The sequence below is a fragment of the Cervus elaphus genome, chromosome 12 (assembly GCF_910594005.1).
Source record: "Cervus elaphus chromosome 12, mCerEla1.1, whole genome shotgun sequence".
Taxonomy (NCBI): Eukaryota; Metazoa; Chordata; class Mammalia; order Artiodactyla; family Cervidae; genus Cervus; species Cervus elaphus.
This window is the reverse complement of record NC_057826.1, coordinates 29,617,958-29,640,610: the sequence shown is the minus strand read 5'-3', so window position 1 is coordinate 29,640,610 and position 22,653 is coordinate 29,617,958. Positions and strand designations below refer to the sequence as shown.

Below are 22,653 nucleotides of genomic sequence, written 5' to 3'. Positions count from 1 at the left end.
CAGCCATCTCATCCTCTGTCGTCCCCTTCTCCTGCCCTCAATCCCTCCCAGCATCAGAGTCTTTTCCAATGAGTCAACTCTTCACACGAGGTGGCCAAAGTATTGGAGTTTCAGCTTCAGCATCAGTCCTTCCAGTGGACTGGTTGGATCTCCTTGCAGTCCAAGGGACTCTCAAGAGTCTTCTCGAACACCACAGTTCAAAAGCATCAATTTTTCGGCAGTCAGCTTTCTTCACAGTCCAGCTCTCACATCCATACATGACCACTGGGAAAACCATAGCCTTGACCAGATGGACCTTTGTTGGCAAAGTAATGTCTCTGCTTTCTAATATGCTATCTAGGTTGATCATAACTTTCTTTCCCAGGAGTGTCTTTTAATTTCATGGCTGCAGTCACCATCCGCAGTGATTTTGGAGCCCCCCAAAATAAAGTCTGACACTGTTTCCACTGTCTCCCCATCTATTTCCCATGAGGTGATGGGACCAGATGGCATGATCTTAGTTTTCTGAATGTTAAGCTTTAAGCCAACTTTTTCACTCTCCTCTTTCACTTTCATCAAGAGGCTTTTTAGTTCCTCTTCACTCTCTGCCATAGTGGGTGGTGTCATCTGCATATCTGAGGTTATTGATATTTCTCCCAGCAATCTTGATTCCAGCTTGTGCTTCATCCAGCCCAGCGTTTCTCATGATGTACTCTGCTTATAAGTTAAATAAGCAGGGTGACAATATACAGCCTTGATATACTCCTTTTCCTATTTGGAACCAGTTAGGGGTACTCAGTCTCCCCCAAAGATCTGGACTCCCCCCATAGAGCTTTAAAGTCAGTAAAATCCTGTAACAAAGCAGGAAATTTTGGGGGGAAGGGAGCACAAACTAATAGGAACTGTTAGTACCTGTATTTGACCACTTGGCTGATATGTTTAAACTCCTATATCAGAAACATGCTTATAATAAAGCATATAAATCCTTATCAGAAATATGCTTATAATGTTTTATATATACATTTTTAAAGAAACAGCTGATGAAGATAGGTTACGTTTTCTTTATAACAGTTGAGATTTATTATTTAACAGATAAAGTGTGTTATCTGATTTATGTGAATGATTTTAATTTTGGAAACCAAGTTTACAAAATGACTATGTGTATAATTTGCTTTAATAGCAAGTATTCTTTTATTTACAAAGAATTACTGTATATGTAATATATGACTGTTTTGTAGATTATACTATGGAAGGAGAAACTTGAGTACTTGTTGATTTAACTACTAGTCTATAAATTGAGCTTTATTACAAAAATATTTAACCAGAGAAACCTGTGAAAATATTTTTAGTCTTGAGCAAGACTGGAGTAATATTCTAAAGACCTTGATCTGTGAACTGCAAACTGATGTACCATGAACAAAACTTGTATCTTTAAAGAAAGATGTGAAAATTTAGATTGCTGTGATTTAAGTGTATTTAGAAAATATGGGATACCAGAAGAGCATTTGTTGAATGAAATTAAGCCTTACTGTATAGTATAAGGTACCATTATTTTGCTGATGTCTTCTGATCCTTTCAGTGGAATAAATGTTGGTAATAGGGTCTAGGGAACTCTACAACTCCTATGTTACAGGTAGTTGACATGAACAGAGAGATTAGTTAATAGTTTCTGAGTTTCCAGGAGCACTGCAGTGTCCAGGTCTTAAACTTCTTAGAGGACTACTTATATTTATACTAATTATTGTTGGAGAATTTAGTTTTCTTTTTCACCTTCCTCTTTTCTCTCATCCATTGGTTGTAGGTTTTTTGAAGTGAATGTAATTTTTCTCATTTCTTCAACTCAATGAGCTAATTTACTGCATTTCTTTATAATCTGTTTTTTAAATCATCCTTTGAGTTTTTAATATCAATAATTTTTCACTTTGATTTCTTTTTTTAATTTTATTGAAGAATAGTTGATTTAATCCTGCCCCCTCCCACCTCTTCCCCTTGGCAACCACAATCTGTTCTCTGTGTCTGAGAGTCAGTTTCTGTTTTGTAGATACGTTTGTGTCATATTTTAGATTCCATATATCAGTGATACCATATGGTATTTGTCTCTCTGAGTTATTTCACTTAGTATGATAGTCTCTGGGTCAATCCAAGTTGCTGCAAATGGCATTGTTTCGTTCTTTTTAATGGCTGAGTGATACTCCATTTCGTATATTCATGTATGTGTGTCCCACACCTTCTGTATGGACCTTGTTGTGTTTCCTTGACTTTGCTGTTGTAAATAGTGCTCCCCAGTGGCTCAGATGGCAGAGTCTGCCTGCAGTGCAGGAGACCCAGGTTTGTGGCCTGGATGGGGAAGACCCCCCTGGAGATGGAAATGGCAACCCACTCCAGTATTCTTGCCTGGAGAGTTCCATGGACAGAGGAGCCTGGCAGGCTGTAGTCCATGGGGTTGCAGAGAGTTGGACACGACAGTGACTAACACTTAACTTTCATGAACATAAGGGTGCATGTATCTTTTCAGATTATAGTTTTGTCTGAGTATATGCCCAAGACTGAGATTGCTGGATCATATGGCAACTCTTTATTTTTAGTTTTTTGAGGAACCTCCATACTGTTTTCCATAGTGGCTGCACCAAATTTACATACCCAACGGATTAAAAAGCAATCTTTAAAACTTCTAAAAGTGACATTGAATTCTTTACCAATTTGTTTGGTAATTTTTTAATTTCTTATTTTTCATTTTCTGTTTTTTAAAAAATCTTATTAAACATTTCATGTATAGTTATTTTATATCTTAAATTCACTAATTCTATTATTAATATGTGAAGTCCTTATGAGACAGGAAGGAAGCGGGCAGGGCACAACCATTAAAAGAATGACAGAACCACTAAGAACAGGATGCCACAAACACTGGTTGGAACCTAGTAGGCCCAAGAGGGTGGGTAGAAGATTCAACTTCCAGAGACCTCGAGCCTCGTTACATGCTCATTGTAATACGTTAGCATGTGCTAAATGATACACCTACAGGCACAGTGATAGTTCTGAGGGGGACCTTAAAAGCCAAATAGTGGATGGTACCCCAGTTCCTAGAAATATCTGCCTCTTCTCAAAGATAGATAGAATATTCCTTCCACTTCTTAGCCTATGAAATTATCCAGCCCATAAAAACTGGCCACCCCCACACCTTGAGGCAGGCAGTTCTCACCTCTTCAGACTGACCGCATGCTGTCTGTGGAATGTGTATCTCGCGGAGCAGCTCTCACTTTCCTGGAGGACCCCATGCCTTGGGGCTGCCTCTCTCAACCTCAGGGACTGCCCGTACTCTCTGTGTGGAGTGTGTATCTTTCTAAAGAAACCTAACTTCTGGCTCATTCTTGAATTCTTTACAGTGAGAAGCCAAGGACCCTTCACTGGGCGGCCTGTCCCATGGACTCACTCAAGACCTGGAATATGACCATCCTGTCACACCCCATTTTTCCTACAGCACTAAGGGAGTTATATATGTTATGTTAATTCCTACTCATGACAACTTGATTCCTTATATGTTTGACTTTTTTATGAGCTTAAGTTTGGTTAAACACCAAACATTCACTCCATCATGTGTATAATTGCGTACAATTTTATTTCCCCTTTTGTAGCATAAATTTCATTTCCTTATTTATAGGGCTTCCTTGGTGGCTTGGACTGTAAAGAATTTGCCTCCAGTGAGAGAGACCTGGGTTCGATCCCTGAGTTGGGAAGATCCCCTGGAGAAGGGAATGGCTACCCACTCCAGTATTCTGGCCTGGAGAATTCCAGGGACAGAGAAGCCTGGCAGGCTACAATCTATGGGGGTGTATTTTACCAGATTTTGTACTTACTGTTCCTTGTATTTAAAAGATTTACCTTTCTTCTTGCTGAAGTGTATCCTTTAGTAATTTTTTTAGCAACAGAGTATGGCTTATAAATGTCCTTAGTTTTTGTCTGAAAGTATATTTTACACAGTTCTTTTTTTTTCCAAATAAAAATTCTTGATTAATAGTTTTTTCCCCCTCCTATCAGCACCCTCAAGATATTATTTCATTGTATTATGAAACTTGGCAAACTTGGAAGTCTGAAAGTCCGGTCTCTACCTAATTGTTATGCCTTTGTATGTAATTTTTTCCTCTGGTATTTTAAAAAAATACTCCTTTTCCATATTCTGTCACCACTATTTACTTGGTGACCTTGGGCAAGTTCTCAACAGAAGTAATGAAGTAGTATATATCATAGGGACTGTCATGATGATTACGTTAATAGAAAGCAGTTAGAGCCCTGCATATTTCAAGTATGATGTAGATGTTAGTATTTGTTTGTTTTACCGTACTTGATGTTCTGAACACATTCCCATGATATGCCTAGGTGTGTGTATGTTGTGTTATCTGTAGGCATTCTTTTAAATAAATTGTTGATCTGAAGACTCATCTTTCTTCAGTTCTAGAAAATTTCTTAGCCTTTATATCTTTACATACTGCTTTTTCCTCATTCTCCTTAATTTCTGTGTTATGTTCTAGGCAATTCCTAGGTACATTTTCCAATTTACTAATTACGCTTTGACTTTGCTCAGCTGATTTATGTGACCTTGGTTGTTTTTACTTCTCAGTGAATGCTTTCTCATGTTCAGGTTCTCGCTTGCTCTCACTCACTACCACCTATTCTGGTTTGGTTTCTGGCTGTTTTTTATCCTTTTTCCCCCTTCATGTCTGTTGTTTTTGTTTGTTTTTTAGCTTTGGAAGGATACTAAACATGCACATTTTAAGTTATTTTCTGATTGCTACTTTTTCTTCTGGGTTGAATTCCTGCAATTGTTGGTGTGTGTCTGCTGTCCATCTTAGTTCGGTTGTCCTGGTGTGTTTGTCCTGGTGTGTTTCGGTTTCATATTAAGTGGAATTTTTTGTTTGTTTGTTTTCTTTCTTTTCACCCTTATCTAGTGTGTTTTGCATGTTCCAGTCTGAAACCATGTCTTATATTAGAGGGTTGGTTCCCCTGATTCTTGATAACATCAGGATCAGGCTTATCTCTCCAAGAAACACAAACCAAAAGAAGGTCTATTTTTCTGTTGGAAGAGCATTTAACTACATTTAGACTAAATTTCTCACCAATGGTTAGTAAGTAGCTTTTCCCTGCTCCTTTTATAGGCAAGGAGCCCCTCCACCGCAGGCATTTGTTTCAGTGAGCCTGGTTTCTGCCCCAGCCTTGCCCCACGCAGGCATTTGTTTCAGTGAGCCTGGTTTCTGCCCCAGCCTTGCACGGGGCATTTGTGGTTTTCCATTACTGTCCTAATGGGATGTCGCCTTCTGTGCATCTGTTACCTGAGCCCGGGAGACTCACAGTTTCAGCTTCACCCGGTGCTTTGTATTGCAAGAGTTTATCTTTAGCAGGTGGCTTGGTGTCTTTTCTGTTTTATAGCAATGTATTTAAAAACACAACTGGAACAGAGGATCACTTCAAAGGGTGAATATACAAAATGATCTTAATGGAAGTATCATTTAAAATTAATGTATATGGTGCATATCTTTCAAAAAAGTACCAGTTTGCTCTCCTACCTATGAGAAGTATATATTTTTACTCCTTTGCCAATAGTTATGAATTTTTGATCTTTATGAAAGTAATGTGTGAAAAGCAAATTTATTTGTAATGGCTAGTTAAGAGTTATCATTGCTGCATATATTTATTGGCCACTTAACATTATTTCATGAATTTCATTGCCCATGTTCTTTGTTTCTTTTCCTTTTTAAAAAATTTTTATCTATTTTTATTTACTTATATTTGGTTTGTTGCAGCATGCAGCCTTTTCTCTGGTTGCAGAGAGCAGAAGCTACTCTCTACTTGCAGTGCATGGACTTCTCATTGCGGTGACTTTTCGTTGCAGGGCGTCGGCTCTAGGCGCTTCAGTAGTTTCAGTGCACACACTCTGCTATATGTGAGATGGATAACCAACAAGGACCTATTGTATGTCATAGGGAACTCTACTTGATATTCTGTGATAACCTGTATGAGAAGAGAATCTCAAAAAGAGTCAATATACATGTAATATGTCTAACTGAATCGCTTGGCTGTACACCTGAAGCTGACACAGCATTGTCAATCAGCCGTGTGTGTGTCGGTCACTCAGTCAGGTCTGCCTCTTGGTGACCCCATGGACTGTAGCCCACCAGGCTAGTCTGTCCGTGGGATTCTCCAGGCAAGAATATTGGAGTGGGCGGCCATTCCCTTCTCAGTGATCTTCCTGACCCAGGATCAAATCCAGGCCTTTCACATTGCAGGTGAATTCTTTACTGTTTGAGCCTCCAGAGAAGCTGTGAATCAACTATCCTCCAATGAAGTTAAAATATTTTTTAAAAAAGAAAATGAAAATTTAGACAAAACATGCCAAAAATAAATGCAGCTGGCCTCAAACTTCTTTGCAATGTCAGATGATAGGCAATAATGAAGGTAATACCTGTAAATGCTGAGGATGAAGAAATCTAGATCCTGCAAAGTTGGCATTTATTATGAAGATAATTGAAAGATATTACCAAATATACTAGCACTAAAAAGGGGAATTATACATGTACCATTCCTATAATATCTGTTTAAAGACAAGTTAATGCTATCAGGAGGTTAACCAAAGCAAGAAACTCACTGGAGATGCCCCAGTACACAGAGCTTTGTGGCAGGCAAAATATACTGAACAAATAAAAAAGAAGTCAAGGTTGAGATTTTAATATCAGACAAAGGCAAGCATAAGGAATAAAACAAGAGGATGAGCATCTTTTTTTAATTCGTGAAGGTGGTGTTTAAAATGATAATTTACACATATTTATGTGCTATAAATATTTTTATGCCAGATAATGACAGAAAATTTATCAAAAATACTATATGCTTAAACCAAAACTATGTATTATATTCAACCACACTTGAAACATTAAAACTCAAGCATTTATTGGATTATATATTGAAAAACAAGGCTTAACAGCTTTCCTAACACCCTCCTACACACCTCACCCTGGGGACTAAAAAGAAAAAGGAACAAATGATAACATATTACTTGACTTTAATACAACAAAACAGTAGGTAGCCTCTCTATTTTTCCATCAGAAAGTCTTACTTTTTATGTTTATATTTATTCCTTGGGTGTACTCTTTCTACTTGCAAACTTATTATTTGCATCTGCTTTTTTCTTTGGAGTTCTTTTATTGTGTTTATTGAAGGTCTGCTGTGTGCTCCATGCTGAAGGAGCTGATCCAGGGTATTTGAAGGAGTCTCTTCCGAAGACCTAATACTTGAGTTAAGATATAAAAATGAGTATGAGGGAAGGATTGGCTTTTTAAGTAGAGAGAGTGGCATTTGTTTATGTTATTTTGGAGGAAGGAACAGTGAAAAGTGCCAGGTACTTTAAGAAAGCCATATGGCTGGAGTAGAGAATGTTGTTGTAGTGGAGTGGTTATGGAGTGGGGAGTATTATGAAGCAAGGTAAGTCTGGAAAAGGTTGATGAGCTCCTGACCACTCAGAGATTTCATGTGAGCCATAGTAAGCAGTTCATTATCCCCCCTAAAGAGAGGATAGTCATTGAATAACTTTTAATACAGAATGATATGGTGAAACTTGTACTATCTTTTTCTTCCACTTATACTTAATTGACATACAGTACCATGTAAGTTTAAGGTGTACAACAAAATGATTTGACCTACATACATCATGAAATGATTACCACAGTGATCATGTTTAGCTGAACATCTGTCATCTCAGTTCAGTTCAGTCGCTCAGCCATAGCGGACTCTTTGCAACCCCATGAACTGCAGCATGCCAGGCCTCCCTGTCCATCACCAACTCCTGGAGTTTACTCAAACTCATGTCCATTGAGTTGGTGATGCCATCCAACCATCTCACCCTCTGCCATCCCCTTCTCCTCCCACCTTCAATCTTTCCCAGCATCACCGTCTTTTCCAGTGAGTCACTTCTTCGCATCAGGTGGCCAAAGTATTGGAGTTTCAGCTTCAGTATCAGTCCTTTCAGTGAATATTCAGGGCTGATTTCCTTTAGGATGGACTGGTTGGATCTCCTTGCTGGATTCAAAAAAGAAAAAAAAATTTTTGTGATAAGAACTTTTAGGATTTACTATCTTAACCACACACACACACACACACACACACACACACATATGCATAAAACACAGCAACATTCATTATATTAATCATGTTGTACCTTACATCCCTAGTACTTATTTATCTTGTAACTGTTAAGATTGTATCGTTTGACTGCCTTCATCCAGTTCCCTTTCTTACCACTCCTACTAACTACAAATATCTTTTTTTATGAGCTTGTTTTTTGGTTTTGGGATATTTTGTCTTATTTTATTTTGTGTTGTTTTGTTTAAAATACAATTGACCTATAACAATATGTTGGACTTTTGTGGTGGCTCAGATGGTAAAGAATCTGCCTGCAGTGCAGGAGACCCAGGTTCAGTCCCTGGATTGGGAAGATCCCCTGGAGGAGGAAATGGCAACCCACTCCAGTATTCTTGCCTGGAAAATTCCATGGACAGTGGAGCCTGGCAGGCTACAGTCCATGGGGTCACAAAGAGTCAGACACAACTGAGCACACACTACCTTGAAGAAAAATGCATTGAGAGATAATGATAGCTTGAAGATTCCAGTGTTAGAGAAAAAACTGGGCAGATTTGAAAATATATGTAAATAATATATCTAAAATATATTTAAAATAATATAAGTAGTACAATCCATGGAACTTGATGATGAACTGATGGGAGATGAAGTAGAAAGAGATGTCAAAGGTATGTCCTTGGTTTCTATTCATTTTGTGAATGATGGTGACATTCACTGGCAAAAGCTGTGAAAGAAAAAAAGATGCATGAAGGTACCTCGGGAGCCAGCATAGAGTGAGAAGAGAACCCAGATCTAAGCCTTGAATGCTTATATTTAATGGCGTGAGAGATGAACATGGGCTTGCAAAGGAGACATGGATGGAAAAGCTAGGAGTAGGAGGAAAGCTCGAAGTGTGTAGCATCTTGAAAAGCCAGTGGGAACAATGTTTGAAGAGGGACTGTTGTGTTGATTGCTGCTGTAAGCAGCCAGCCAGATGTCCATTGGATTAAGTTTGGAGAAACTTGTTTTGATGGAATGGCCAGACAACAGTTTGGAGTGTCAACACTTTTTTTAAAAAGAGTTTCAACTGTAGAGAAAGAAGCAGGAGGTAGCTAAAAGGAGTGAGTCACCTAAATACTTACTTTTAATGGATAACATTTGAGTGTCTTTAGAAGTTGTACTGCAGTAGAAAGGGAGAGGTTGAATATAGAGGAATAAAAGGGGTCAAAGAGAATAACAATGTTGGGTTCCTGGGAAGATATGCAAGTCATGTAAGAGTCCTTTGAAGCCTCATCTCCAAAACTATAATAGAAGGATTTAACTCAAGTGAGAAGATGGAGTACTCTAATATAAGAGAAAGGTCTGAGGGTAGGATGGGTACATACCTGGGTGGGTTTGTATGTTTGGAATCAAGATGAGGGAAGAACTTCTGAGTTCTAAAAGAATTTCTTGAAGTGATCTCATTTATTGGTTTTCTGTTTATTGTTTTAACTGTGGTATCTAGCTATTCATTGTCTCTATTGAAAATTTTAGTTCAGTAATTGTTTGTCATTTCCATGAACCTACTTTCAGAGTGGTTTGTTTCTTTTTGCTTTGGTTGACAGCCTGCAATTGTTTTACTCATTCAGTGTCATCTCATAAATTGATGGGTGTTTTCTAGTTTGGAGCTAATTGATACTGAGTTCACCATCCTCCCCTTCTGCCCATTCCCACCTTTAACTTCTGAATCTTTAAAAATATGTCTTCTTATTGTTCTTTGCTTATTAATATATTTTATTTAGTTTGAGTATTTGAGATTGGCATTGCGAGAAACTGCGATTAGTGCACTATTATTTGCTGTTAGTCCCAAAAATAAAAGTTGAGATTTCTTGCTTTTCTTCCTTTATTTTCTCTTCTTCTTTACCTCTTCTCTCCTCTTTTTTTGGTCATTTACCCTTGGTAGTTTAGAAATTTAGAAAACAAATTATATAGAGTAGGCACGGGAAAAAATGACACTAAAAGAAGTTTCTGCTTTCTTTGGTGACTATCTTCCATGCCTATCTGCCTTTTATGTTGTCTTTTTAAAGCCTACATTTTAGCCTACTAATTTTATTTAGTCAGCTCTGAGCACATGCTAGGTTGCATCACAACACTAGCGTTATTAGCCGATGTGAACATTTTGATACAAAGTACTATAACAGTTATGAAGTTACTTACTTATATATAATTTCTGATAAGTATTATTTTTATATAACTGCTTCACCAGGCTTCTGCAAATTATTCAGAATTCAACGAGGTAAGATTTCTAAATGGCTATTTTTAAGTATGTGAAACTCCAGACAAAATTATTAATTGGTTAATAATTATTAATTTGTTAATTATTATTAATAATTATTATTTTGGCTGTATTTTTGCATTTACAGTAGAGCTGGACCTAAAATTTTGTCATATGATTGACTTGGTCTGTTACATTTTTATATTCCTAATATATATTTTTTCAAAAGTTTCAAAGAATTATTTGGTAGTTTCATGTGTATATTTAGAAAATTAACTACTGGAATTTTCTATAAAAGTTTAAGGTCCCTATTAGGTAATAACAGAATCTAGATTGGCTGTGTATGTGAGAATGTAGTAATAATTAAATAGTTTCCATTTGCAGAGTTCCTCATTTTTGTTATGCTCAGTGTAACTACTTTGCAGCCATTACCTCATTTAAACTTTTGCAGCAGCGTTCAGAGGTAAGTGTTAATATGCCCACTGTACAGATGAAAAAAGAATGCTAGATTAGTGATATCAAGTGTCTTAAGAATACAGTTGTCCAACATTATTTGCAGGGAGTGATTCCAGGAGCCCCCGTGGATACCAGATGTGTGGATGCTCAGGTCCCTTCTGTAAGTGTAGTACAGTGAATATGGTGAGCCCTTCATATTCATGGATGTGAAACCCGAAGATATGGAGGGCTGGCTGTAACCCTTCCCACCTCCCCTTTAGCCTCGCAAAAGGAATTGAGGTACAGAGATGAGGCAACTTGCTGTTGACCTTCAGCAGATGACTTAACCTCACTACAGCTCTATCATCTTCTATCTTCCTATCTAGGCTTTCCATCTCTAATCTTTACCAGTGGTACACAGATGCCTAGGTTGCAATCCTACTGTGGAAATTCTAATTTTTTTTTAATTTTGATTTTTTCAAAAAGTCCACAGATAAGTTCTTTTGTACAGCCATGACTGAGACCATTGCCTTAGTAGTAAATGGTGCTTTAGAGTGAGGCAGACTTGAATTTGAGTCCTAATTCCCCTAAATTTTTCTGATGAGTGACATTGGCCAAGTTTTTTAGTCTCAGTAAAGTTCATCTATTAGGTTGGTGCAAAAGTAACTGCAATTTTGCTTTGTTGAACTTTGCCATTGTATATTGAAATACATTCTTAAATAAATGTAGTTATGTTACACATTGTTTTAATGCACATTTCTCACTTTGTTTTTTTGCTAATGACTTACTACTTGCTGTTTATTTTGGACTATAGAAATGATGTTAAACAAAAAGCAAATTCAAGCAGTTTTTTAATTGGAGTTCAAATGGGTCATAAACCAGTGGAGACAGCTTACAACAACTCATTTGGTTCAGGAGCTGCTGACAAAACATACAGTGGTGGTTCAAGAAGTTTTGCTAAGGAGACAGAACCTTAAAGAGGAGGATGGTAGTGGCGTGACAGTGACAGTGACCGATGGAGAGCCATTGTCAAAGCGATCCTCTTAAAACACATGAGAAGTTGCCCAAGAACCCAACTCTGACCATTCTGTAGTCATTCAGCATTTGAAGCAAATTGGAACAGTAAAAAAGCTCAGTAAGTGGGTACCTTACGAGCTGACTGAAAACCAAAATCATTTTGAAGTGTTCTCTTCTCTTATTCTGTGCAACAACAGTGAACCATTTCTCCACTGGATTGTGACATACAATGAAAAGTGGATTTTATATGACAACCAGTGATGACCAGCTCAGTGGTTGGACCAAGAAGATGCTCCAAAGCACTTCCCAAAGCTAAACTTGCACCAAAAAAAGGTCATGGTCACTGTTTGGTGGTCTGCTGCCCATCTGATCCACTGCAGCTTTCTGAATCCTGGTAAAATCAGTACATCTGAGAAGTATGCTCAGCAGATCTGTGAGATGCACCAAAAACTGCAGTGCCTGCAGCTGGCTGGCACTGGTCAACAGAAAGGGCCCAATCTTCTCCACAATGCCTGACTGCACATCACAGAACCAATACTTCAGAAGTTGAATAAAGTTGGGCCTCATCCACCACATTCAGTTGACGGCTCACCAGCCACCACTTCTTCAAGCATCTTGACAACTTTTTGCAGGGAAAATAGCTTCCACAATCAGCAGGAGGCAGAAAATGCTTTCCTAGAGTTGACTGAATCCCCAAGCATGGATTTTTTTATTATTTATTTATTTTTGACTGTCCTGGGTCTTCTTGGATGTGTGGGCTTTTCTCTAGTTGCCTAGAGCGGGGTCTTCTCACTGTGGTGGTTTCTCTTGTTGTGGAGCACAGGCTTCAGTAGTTGGGTCACGTGGGCTCAGTAGTTGCAGTTTCTGGGCTCAAGCCCAAGCTCAGTAGTTGTGGTGCGTGGGCTTAGTTGCTCTGAGGCATGTGGGATCTTACTGGATCAGGGATTGAACTCATGTCTCCTGCATTGGCAGGCTGATTCTTTACCACTGAGCCACCAGGGAAGCCCCCAAGCATGGATTTTTGCACTGCAGGATTAAACAAACTTATTTCTTGTTGGCAAAAATGTGTTGATTGTAATGGTTCCTATTTTGGTTAATAAAGATGTGTTTGAGCCTGGTTACAATGCTTTAAAATTCAAAGTTCGAAATCACAGTTACTTTTTCATCAACTTAATATAAATTGAACATAATATTATAACCTGCCTCAGAGTTTTTTTGAGAATAAATTGAAGTAATGCTTGCAAAACTTAGAATGATTTAGAGTTCATCTTACACATTGTCTGCTATTAAGATGTCATTACTGTTGTATCTTTTGTCCCATTAAAACACTCACCCTTGCCATATTGTGTATCGATTTGATGAATATCACCTTAAGAAAGGAATAAAGACTAGTTTTTGTTATTTAACTTCCATTAGTGGAACTGCAATGGAAGTGGACAAGTAGGCTGGAAATCATTTTATCATACCAATCAGCCAGACTTCTCTGCTGTGTATTGGTTTGGCCTTAGTAGGATAAAGAAGGAGGGAGAGGTTGCCGGGAAATTTTCCCAAATTGTTTTTCTTCTTCCTCTTTCTCTTCCCAGCTTCTTTTCAGAGCTTAGCATCATAGCATCACAAATTCCCAATTTCCTAAGTTCATCCTAATTTACCTAGGTACTTTCCCCACTCCACCCATCTCTCTTCACCTTCATTAAATCTCATTCTGTCCTCCTTTCAGATTGCATTCAGTTGTTGACTCATTTGATGACTTGGACCCCAAGTCTCTACATTCCTAGGCTATTACTCAAGTAAAGGCCAACCTGAATCCTGAACACTGTCTTCCTGCCTTGTAAGCCCATTCCCAGCCAGGCGTTTTAGCTTTTGATTATTGAGAAAGGTTAGCCAAACTTTCAGACTTGTCCACAACACTGTCCTAGACCTTTTGATCTCCTTTACTGTTTATACCGAGTGATTATAAAGTGCTATCATAATGATATGTGTTATTACCACTAGGTTAGGTTACAGTAGGTAAATTTTGTTATATGTGTATATAATTGCTTTGCAGCTTGAAAATTGAGGCTGAACCACTTAGAGTAATTTAATAACTTATTGGCTTATCAAAGACTGAAAAACCTATGGAAAACATAGAAATTTGAGCTAGAATTTAAAGGACGGGTATACTTACTTATATAAGGAAGGAGGAAAGGCAGGAAATCCCAGTTAAGGGCACTGACATGAGGAAAGGCTTAAGAGAAGGAGCATGCAAATTTAGATCATTGTAAGTAGATTTTTTTTTAACTTTTTCAGAGGGTTCGTGTAGTAGGAATAAAACTAGATATTTGAAACCAAACTTTGGAAAATCCTGAATACTCAACTAAGATATTTAAGCTTTCTTTGTATTTCCTTTACTCTTAAAGAAAGGTTGTTGGATATGTATTGATAGTTTGTTTATAAGATAGTTATTAACTTTTTTGTTTCTCTTCCTTTGCAGACCTAGAGAATCAAGACATAATGGGAGCATTTTTAGACAAACCAAAGATGGAAAAACATAATGCCCAGGGGCAGGGTAATGGGTTGCGATATGGGCTAAGCAGCATGCAAGGCTGGCGAGTTGAAATGGAGGATGCACATACTGCTGTGATCGGTTTGCCAAGTGGACTTGAAACATGGTCATTCTTTGCTGTGTATGATGGGCATGCTGGTTCTCAGGTTGCCAAATACTGCTGTGAGCATTTGTTAGATCACATCACCAATAACCAGGATTTTAAAGGGTCTGCAGGAGCACCTTCTGTGGAAAATGTAAAGAATGGAATCAGAACAGGTTTCCTGGAGATTGATGAACATATGAGAGTTATGTCAGAGAAGAAACATGGTGTTGATAGAAGTGGGTCAACAGCTGTGGGTGTCTTAATTTCTCCTCAACATACTTACTTCATTAACTGTGGAGACTCAAGAGGTTTACTTTGTAGGAACAGGAAAGTTTACTTCTTCACACAAGATCACAAACCAAGTAATCCGCTGGAAAAAGAACGAATTCAGAATGCAGGTGGTTCTGTAATGATTCAGCGTGTGAATGGCTCTCTGGCTGTGTCGAGGGCCCTTGGGGACTTTGATTACAAATGTGTCCATGGAAAAGGTCCTACAGAGCAGCTTGTTTCACCAGAGCCTGAAGTCCATGATATTGAAAGATCTGAAGAAGATGATCAGTTCATTATTCTTGCATGTGATGGTATTTGGGATGTCATGGGAAATGAAGAGCTCTGTGATTTTGTAAGATCCAGACTTGAAGTCACTGATGACCTTGAGAAAGTTTGCAATGAAGTAGTCGACACCTGTTTGTATAAGGTAGCTAAACTTTTTTTTTTTTAAGATGAAATGATTTTATGTCATCTTAATTACTACTCTAGTATAAAATCATCTTAGAGCCTATAGTTTGGAAATAAGTTTTTGGTACAGTTGCTGAATACTTTTCATCAATTATGAAAATAATATAGGAGTACTTCTTAGAAATAAATTGTCCAGTTACCATAAATGCAAGAGTTATAATCTGGATGTTTAGTCTTTTCTAGTAACCATAATTACTTGAGTTTTTTGATATTATGCAGTATTATCAAAGGTGAAAAGACTGTATTAAAGTGAATGTTTTCAAAAGGGGAATGGAGAGAGTTAAGCCTCATTGTCTATAAATGAAAGGCATTTTAGAATTTTAATATTTTATTTTACCATGTGATATCTCAGTATATTTATGGAAATACTTTGAGACTGGTCTAATGAATCTGTAGCACCAAAAGAGGATTTAGTGATGATTTGGTGTTACATAATAGAAATAGCCTTGGACATGGAGTCAGAAGCACTTGGTATGAGACTGTGTATGACTTCAGGTAAGCTCTTTAAACTATCTGGAAAATCAGTTTCTTTAATTGTTCAAGAGAGCGATATTATTACCCTGTCTTATGGGATTGTCTGGATAATCAAATGGGATTGTGTAGATGAGCAACAGAATGTTCTGCGGACTTAAGAGTCAGAGGTGGAATCAAATCTTACCTCTGTTACTTTTGTACTGTACAGTCTTGAACAAACTGTTCAACCTGTCTCAGCTATTTGAATGGAGAAAATAATATCGAGCTCATAAGACTGGGGAATGAAATTAATGAGCTAATGTATACATATGAAGTACCTAGTTTAGCAAACTGTGTAGTTGATACATGGTGCTCCCTTTTTAAGAGAAGTTTAAAATGTTACACAATTTACTTCCTTAGTTGCAGCGCTAACACCAGAAGCCGAGCCCTTGACTTGGGTGCGGTGTTCTTTCTACCACACTGTTTATTTTGTCAATAATGCTTACTAATTCTTTGTGGGTTTTCTTTTGTTTGTTTAAAAAGTTCTGACTTTATAAAACTTCAGAGGCTATATGTTTGATTTTCCTTTAAAACGCAGAAATAGTAAGTCAATAGAATACTGTTTGTAGTTTTATATGCACACCTGCCAGCTATACTTAAAATCTTAATTAAAAATCAGGTTTATGTAACATCCAACACAAATCAAGTTTATGTAACATCTAACAAATATGTTAAAAATCAATAGAACAACAACTTGATAGTGCACACTATTATTTGAATTTAGGAGGAACAAAACAATGATGCTTATGTTCTTTGTCCCTTTTAGTATAAAAAAGGGACAAAGTGGCATTCATTTGTTAGGTTTATCCTTTAGCACTTGAGAATTAAATACTTTGTTAACTAAATTAAAAGCTGTTTTCTTAAGAGACTTATCAGATTCAGATATTAGTAAATTATGACTCAGATTGTACTTTATTCTGCATTATGCTCTATAGAAGGTAACTCCCAGTTATTATTAATAATAGGAAAAGGAAGTGATTTGTGGGGAGGCCAAAATTGATTCAAGTATTGTAATTATAGTATTTTGAATATGTAGTTGTCTTTAAATGAATGTACTTCCTAAAAGTTAAGCCTTTTTTAAAAATTATGAAAATTAAAAGTTGGTTTATTAACTTTATATATGTAGTTTTATTTCTAATTCCATATTTCTACTTATTATGAAGCAAATCAATTAGTCCCACAATTTATTTTAAATGTAAATTTGTCAGGTATATGTGTAACTACAGATGAAATCATGTTGTAAAGAATATCACTAGAATTTTCTACCTTGTTGAATTCAATGTATGTGTGTATGTGTATTTGTGTTAGGTATCACTTCATGTTAAGTAGGCCACCAGTAAATGTTCAGAAATATTTATTTTATAGAACTTTAAAAAATTATTGTTGCAGTAGAATTTAACCTGTAGTGTTTCTTTCCTGTCTTTTGGAGTATTGGTTATTCTATATACCATAGGTACTATATATGTATTTGGGGGATGCCCTTCCACATGTGCATATATATTTTTCTCTCCTTATAAACAATATATATTCTCACTAGAACAAGTATAATTGACATGGCTGTAAACGTTCTCAAGGAAACGTTTACAAAAAGGAAACAAAATGTTTTCTCAAACTTTTTTCTTCCCAGGGAAGTCGAGACAACATGAGTGTGATATTGATCTGTTTTCCAAATGCACCCAAAGTATCGCCAGAAGCAGTGAAGAAGGAGGAAGAGTTGGACAAATACCTGGAAAGCAGAGTAGAAGGTGGATCATTTAACAAAAAATAAGTAGCTCTATTAAAGAAAAACCTCAGCATAATCAAACTTTTATAACATGTTAACTTTTAGATCTTTACATACATGGCTTCGACATTTGGTGTTTAGTGTACAGAAGTGGGAAAGAGCATTTCTGTAGTAGCTGTTGAGGTATTTGTTACTGTCCTATTACAGTTATATTAGAAATAACAAGTATGGCCCAGTACATTCTGTTCAGGATACTTGGTAAAATGTTTGTATGCTTTCAAATTCTTGATTAATTCACTGGCGTGAATAATTTTATGCCAGGAAAGTCTGATTTATGGTTTATTATAAATAGATTATTTATGATGGTGATAATTTGAATGCCATCTTTTGTGTAAAGCTGTGTTTATGAATTTAACATCTTTGGGACTTTTAAAATAAGAACTTGAAGATCATAGCCTGGTTATTAATACCTTTCATGTGCCACAGCTTTTAAAAATTTAGTTTAAACTATTTCAAAGCTTCTTGCCTAAGCCATAAACTGCCTCACCTAGACAACATAAACCTGAATAGAAGACATACTAGGTCTCTACCTGGCAGAAATGTAAATGCTGAATAAAATCAAGAAATTAAGTTGGAAATTACGGAAGTGTATTTATCATAATTCTGCAGATTACTTTGAGACAATTAGAAAGGCATTTGTAACTCTCAGGTGTGATGCCTTTAAATATTTGAAAAATGTTAAAATAATTATTGATGCAGCTGCTATTTGGTATAAATATTAAGTATCCCCAGAGAATTACAGTTTATTGCATTATGCAATAAGCTTGTAGATTATGCAGTTTCTTTAAGCAGGAAAAACTTGACATGCCTATGATAGTGTTAAAATGCATTTTTTTGGCTCCTAATGTTATTACTTTGCACGTTAAAGACCTTTAATAGCATGTAAACATTGATACACTATTAAAGACCTTTAATACCATGTAAACATTGATATACTATATACTTAAATCCTGTTGTGCCTGCATTATTAAAATTAATATGCACTTTAATTTTGTTTTCTCTCCTTTTACTGTTTGATACCAGTTATAATTAGTCTGGTGTTAGAATGGTGATTGGTTTTGATTTTCAGTACTGTCTTAGAGTTGCTATTTTGTTTTTTACTTCTCTCCCCTTCTTGATAGTGATATATCTATTACTGGTATATACGTAGTATTTAGTATTTCACTTACTAAGCATACTATTCAGTGAGTTTGTTTCCTCACTATTACCAAGGGTCTTGGAAATTCTTTGTTTTAAATAATGCATTTCAATATGAGTTATTAATACATAATACAGTAAGAAAATACTTAGAATGCTACCAAGTTATAGCACATTGGTTCACACTGCTTGTTCTTGGAAAAATACAAAACCTGAAAAAGAGTATATATTGGGATATGTTGATATTTAATTTATTGGCATTTTAACTTGAGTCTACATGTTTTCTTATTGATTTAAAGAAATACCTACTTTAGTTTTATTTACTTAAGAAATGGAGTCAAATTTTAGAAATGAATTGCTGCTTTTTCTCTTTAGTGTGCACTCTTTTAAGTTTTTGATGCAATTATAAATAATTGCTTTAGATAGGTAATTTTATGTTATAATATTAAGTTTTATGTTGCCTATTATCAAGCAGGAATTGCCATCTGAACAAACTTTACATTAATACTCAATATTTTGGGTATGTTGAAGTTTTGTTATACTTGTATTGTTCAACTGGAGATTGTTATGTCAGAAATACAATATCCTTTACCAAGGTAGATTTGATGAGACTGCATCTAAATATTACATTAATTAAAATCACTACTATATTTAAAAACATAGAAAGAATGTAGCTATTTGCATTGTAAAAATTGTTATGTGTCTTAAAAAGTGATAAATACTGCAGTCAGCTTTTAAAACAGGCACTGAATACCTTTTCCTTTTTTTCTTTCTTTAAATACATGCCTTCGCTAAATTGCTGTGACCTACTAAACCTCATTTTATTTGCATTGAATACTTGTGGCTTCTCTGTCCACACCACAGAAAAGGACAAAGGCTTTTGGCTCTCCTCCTATGATCTACGAAATACTTGACTCTCTAGGGTTGTGAAAAGATGGAACTCATAATTTAAACTATACCACTTAAGGCTGTGGTCCTTCTAAGCCAATTTAAGAGGATACCTGTGTTGTTTTTATATTTTTATTTGCTACTGACTGCACAAGCTTTAAAGTTGCTAATTTGGAGATAACTGATAGAATTTCTCAGACTTGGCAGAGGGAAGTGGGGAGGAGCAGCATATATGAGCATGTGAAATGTAGATCTTCTATACACATATATTCTTTAATAAAAGCATTCAGTCTTTTTACAATTCTAATTGAAATGAATAGTCCAAGAGCAGTTAAAGGAATATTTCTTAAAATTTCTTTTTCTTTATTTTTTTAAAGCAGAAAGAAGCAAGGCTAGTGTAGTGTTAAATGCTCAGATAGTTTAAATGTATGGTCCCATGTGGAATAGGAGATATGACTGTTTTTAAAGTCTTATTTTTTTAAAGAATTTGTCTTCCTGTAATTTTCTTCACAATTAAAATATCCTAATTTTTATATTTTAACAAAGGAGGTATATAATACATCCAGTATAGATGATTCGAGGTAATGTTTTTAGACCTGAAACCATCAGTTGAATTTATCATCAGTGTTCATTTATATTGTATCTAGTTATCTGTCCAATAATTGTACTGGCTTAGCAGAGACTGTATGTTAAGTGTATTACAACTTTAGATTGTGAAATTGTGCAGTTTAGGTAAACATCAAATTCCTTTATTTTTGTACAGCAAATTTCCAGCATTAGAATCATGTAGAATAAATATACTAGATGTTAAAGATTATACAATAAAGGAACTTGGCAAACCAAATCTGAGATGCTTGCTTTTTGTTCAGATTTAAGACTGGTTTAAAAAAAAAGATGGTAAAATTTGGCCTTAATCCTAAAAAGGACAATTTGAGCCATTTAAAGAAGTATGGGTAGCAGCGTCTGTCTTTTAATATGTGCCTTTAATGATGAATTAATATTTTGAAACTTGATTGAAGGATGAAAAATCTTTACATGCATTGTTATTTTCAACGGTATTTACAGATTGAGAACTAGAATGATATCCAGTGATGACATAGAAAATTTCTTAGTGTAAATAATTGAAAACAAAAAATTGAACATATAACCACAAATACTCTTGGCATGATCTTATGTTTAGAATAAATATGCTAAAACTCCAGGTAAAGACTTCTTGGACTTAAAGTGAATAATTTGAGCACTCTTTAAGTTGTCTGTGCATAATGGGTTGGTATTCTGTGGTATGAATGACAATATGCATCTGCATGGCAACACTGTAGATCATGTCACTCTCCCATTTAATAGCAGTGTTTTAAAATTAACAATTTTAAATACAGTTGTATGGTTTATCAAATTTTTTCTTTTTAAAAAAACTTAGTAATTTAGACTTTTTTCCATTCTGTAGGCCTTGTTCAGATAATCAACAGGAAATGGTATATATCTGTTTATTGCTTAAAGATACTTTAGACAGAAGTTAAGCAGCAAGTGGGGTTCAAGTGTATGACCTAGTCTGCCCATGCTACTTAAGTATCATTTTGTAAATATAAACATGTAAATATGATTTGTGTTAGTATATCATCAGTAAATCCCACATACTTAAAGGGTTTCTTTTTTCTTTTTTAAGATCTTGAAATTGTTTATTTTTTTTTAATGTGTACTGTATTTTCAGGGCAAAATTCAGGAAACATGCTTCCAATCTAATTAGAGGAGTTAATCCCCTCAGAAGTAACTAGCTGGCATCTTGAGAGGAATATCCTCATTTGTACACACGTATCCCTGATTATGTAATATATTGATTTTAATATGAAATTTTTTCATATTTTTATCTTGTTTATATTTGGTCTTTGAAGTTAATCTGGAAAGTATTGTATGTCTTGTATCATTTTGTACATCCTTTTGTCATCAATTTTCAAAGTTCAATTTGATTTTTTTCCCTTGTACTAGTTTAGAAAATCTCAGATGTATATGCTGTCTTAAAATCCTAAGTTATCTTTGTTTCATTTTTTTATTATTATTATTAAATTTGAATAACACTTACAAAAAAAGTACTTCTGATTCCCAGAAATCATAAAGAAGCAGGGGGAAGGCGTCCCTGACTTAGTCCATGTGATGCGCACATTAGCGAGTGAGAACATACCCAGCCTCCCACCAGGGGGTGAACTGGCGAGCAAGTAAGTTACATTTTGAACACTCTAGCATTTGTCTCAGTACATGAAAATGTTTGGTGTCCGTAGGTCAGACGTGTGTTTACATAATTTCTAAAGTGACTTCAGAATGTTTAACTTGTGGTTCATTGTTTTTCAGTGTTAATGATATACAGGTATCAGAATATCATTGTAACTAATTATACTGAAGGCTGTCTTCAGTGGAGGCTTGGATTACACTGATTATCACATATAGTGTAAATGAGATAATACAGTAAAAGAAAATTTTAAACTCAATTACATAGTACTATAAAATTCCAGGTGTCAGTATTATTCCTACTATAATTTGATTTTGTTAATCCCTGGGTAACTGAATACCCCATGGATGAGCATCTGTCTCTTCCTCCTCCTCCTCTGTATCTCTGATTTTCCCGATGTTTTTGGTTGTCGATGCTGGTTGCTTGGGTTTTGGTGTGAAGGAAGATAGGTAGATGCATTTCTTGTTTTTTTCTCTTTGCACTTTAGTTCATAGAACTGGACTAAATCTGTGTTACATATTAACCTTAGATCTTTGTAAACTGCAGTGGAGACTTTATGCAGTTTTACAATTCAAGGCTTAAGACGTTTTTATCTCAGATATTCATGTAATTGATCTACAAAGATATATTGACAAATTTCCTTGTTTCTCTACTTGTTCTGTTAGTGTAGCCATGTTTTTAAAAATTTCATGTAATTGTTCAAAACTTCCTGTTTGAAGCATTTATATCTTGGAAATTGTTTCTTCCGATATGATATTCTGTGAAATGATTGAATATAAAATTGCTTCAAGTCAGTTTTGTAAGTAGGGAGGCTATAACTCAGAAGTACCACTACTGATTCTTATTTTTAATAAAATATTATTCAAAAAGTAATTACTAGACTTGCCAGGGAAATATCATATTTGACATTTCAGTTTTAATAGAGCTTTTTTAAAGGAACATTATGAAAAGCAGAAACCTA

General features: G+C 35.7%; 1 protein-coding gene across 3 annotated transcripts in view; it reads left to right on the top strand.

Moving 5' to 3' along the window:
- The window catches only part of PPM1A (protein phosphatase, Mg2+/Mn2+ dependent 1A), a 46,631-nt gene that overhangs the window by 15,439 nt on the left and 8,539 nt on the right, over positions 1-22,653 (top strand). For 2 of the 3 annotated variants that reach the window (XM_043918994.1, XM_043918993.1), the window contains 3 exons: positions 14,256-15,109; positions 17,291-17,408; positions 21,573-21,681. In XM_043918994.1, coding sequence (XP_043774929.1) covers positions 14,276-15,109; positions 17,291-17,408; positions 21,573-21,681 — 1,061 coding nt within the window. In that variant the 5' untranslated portion in view covers positions 14,256-14,275. Of the gene's footprint in view, positions 1-10,892; positions 10,950-14,255; positions 15,110-17,290; positions 17,409-21,572; positions 21,682-22,653 lie in introns of those variants that run through there. The other variant, XM_043918992.1, reaches the window with a different exon arrangement.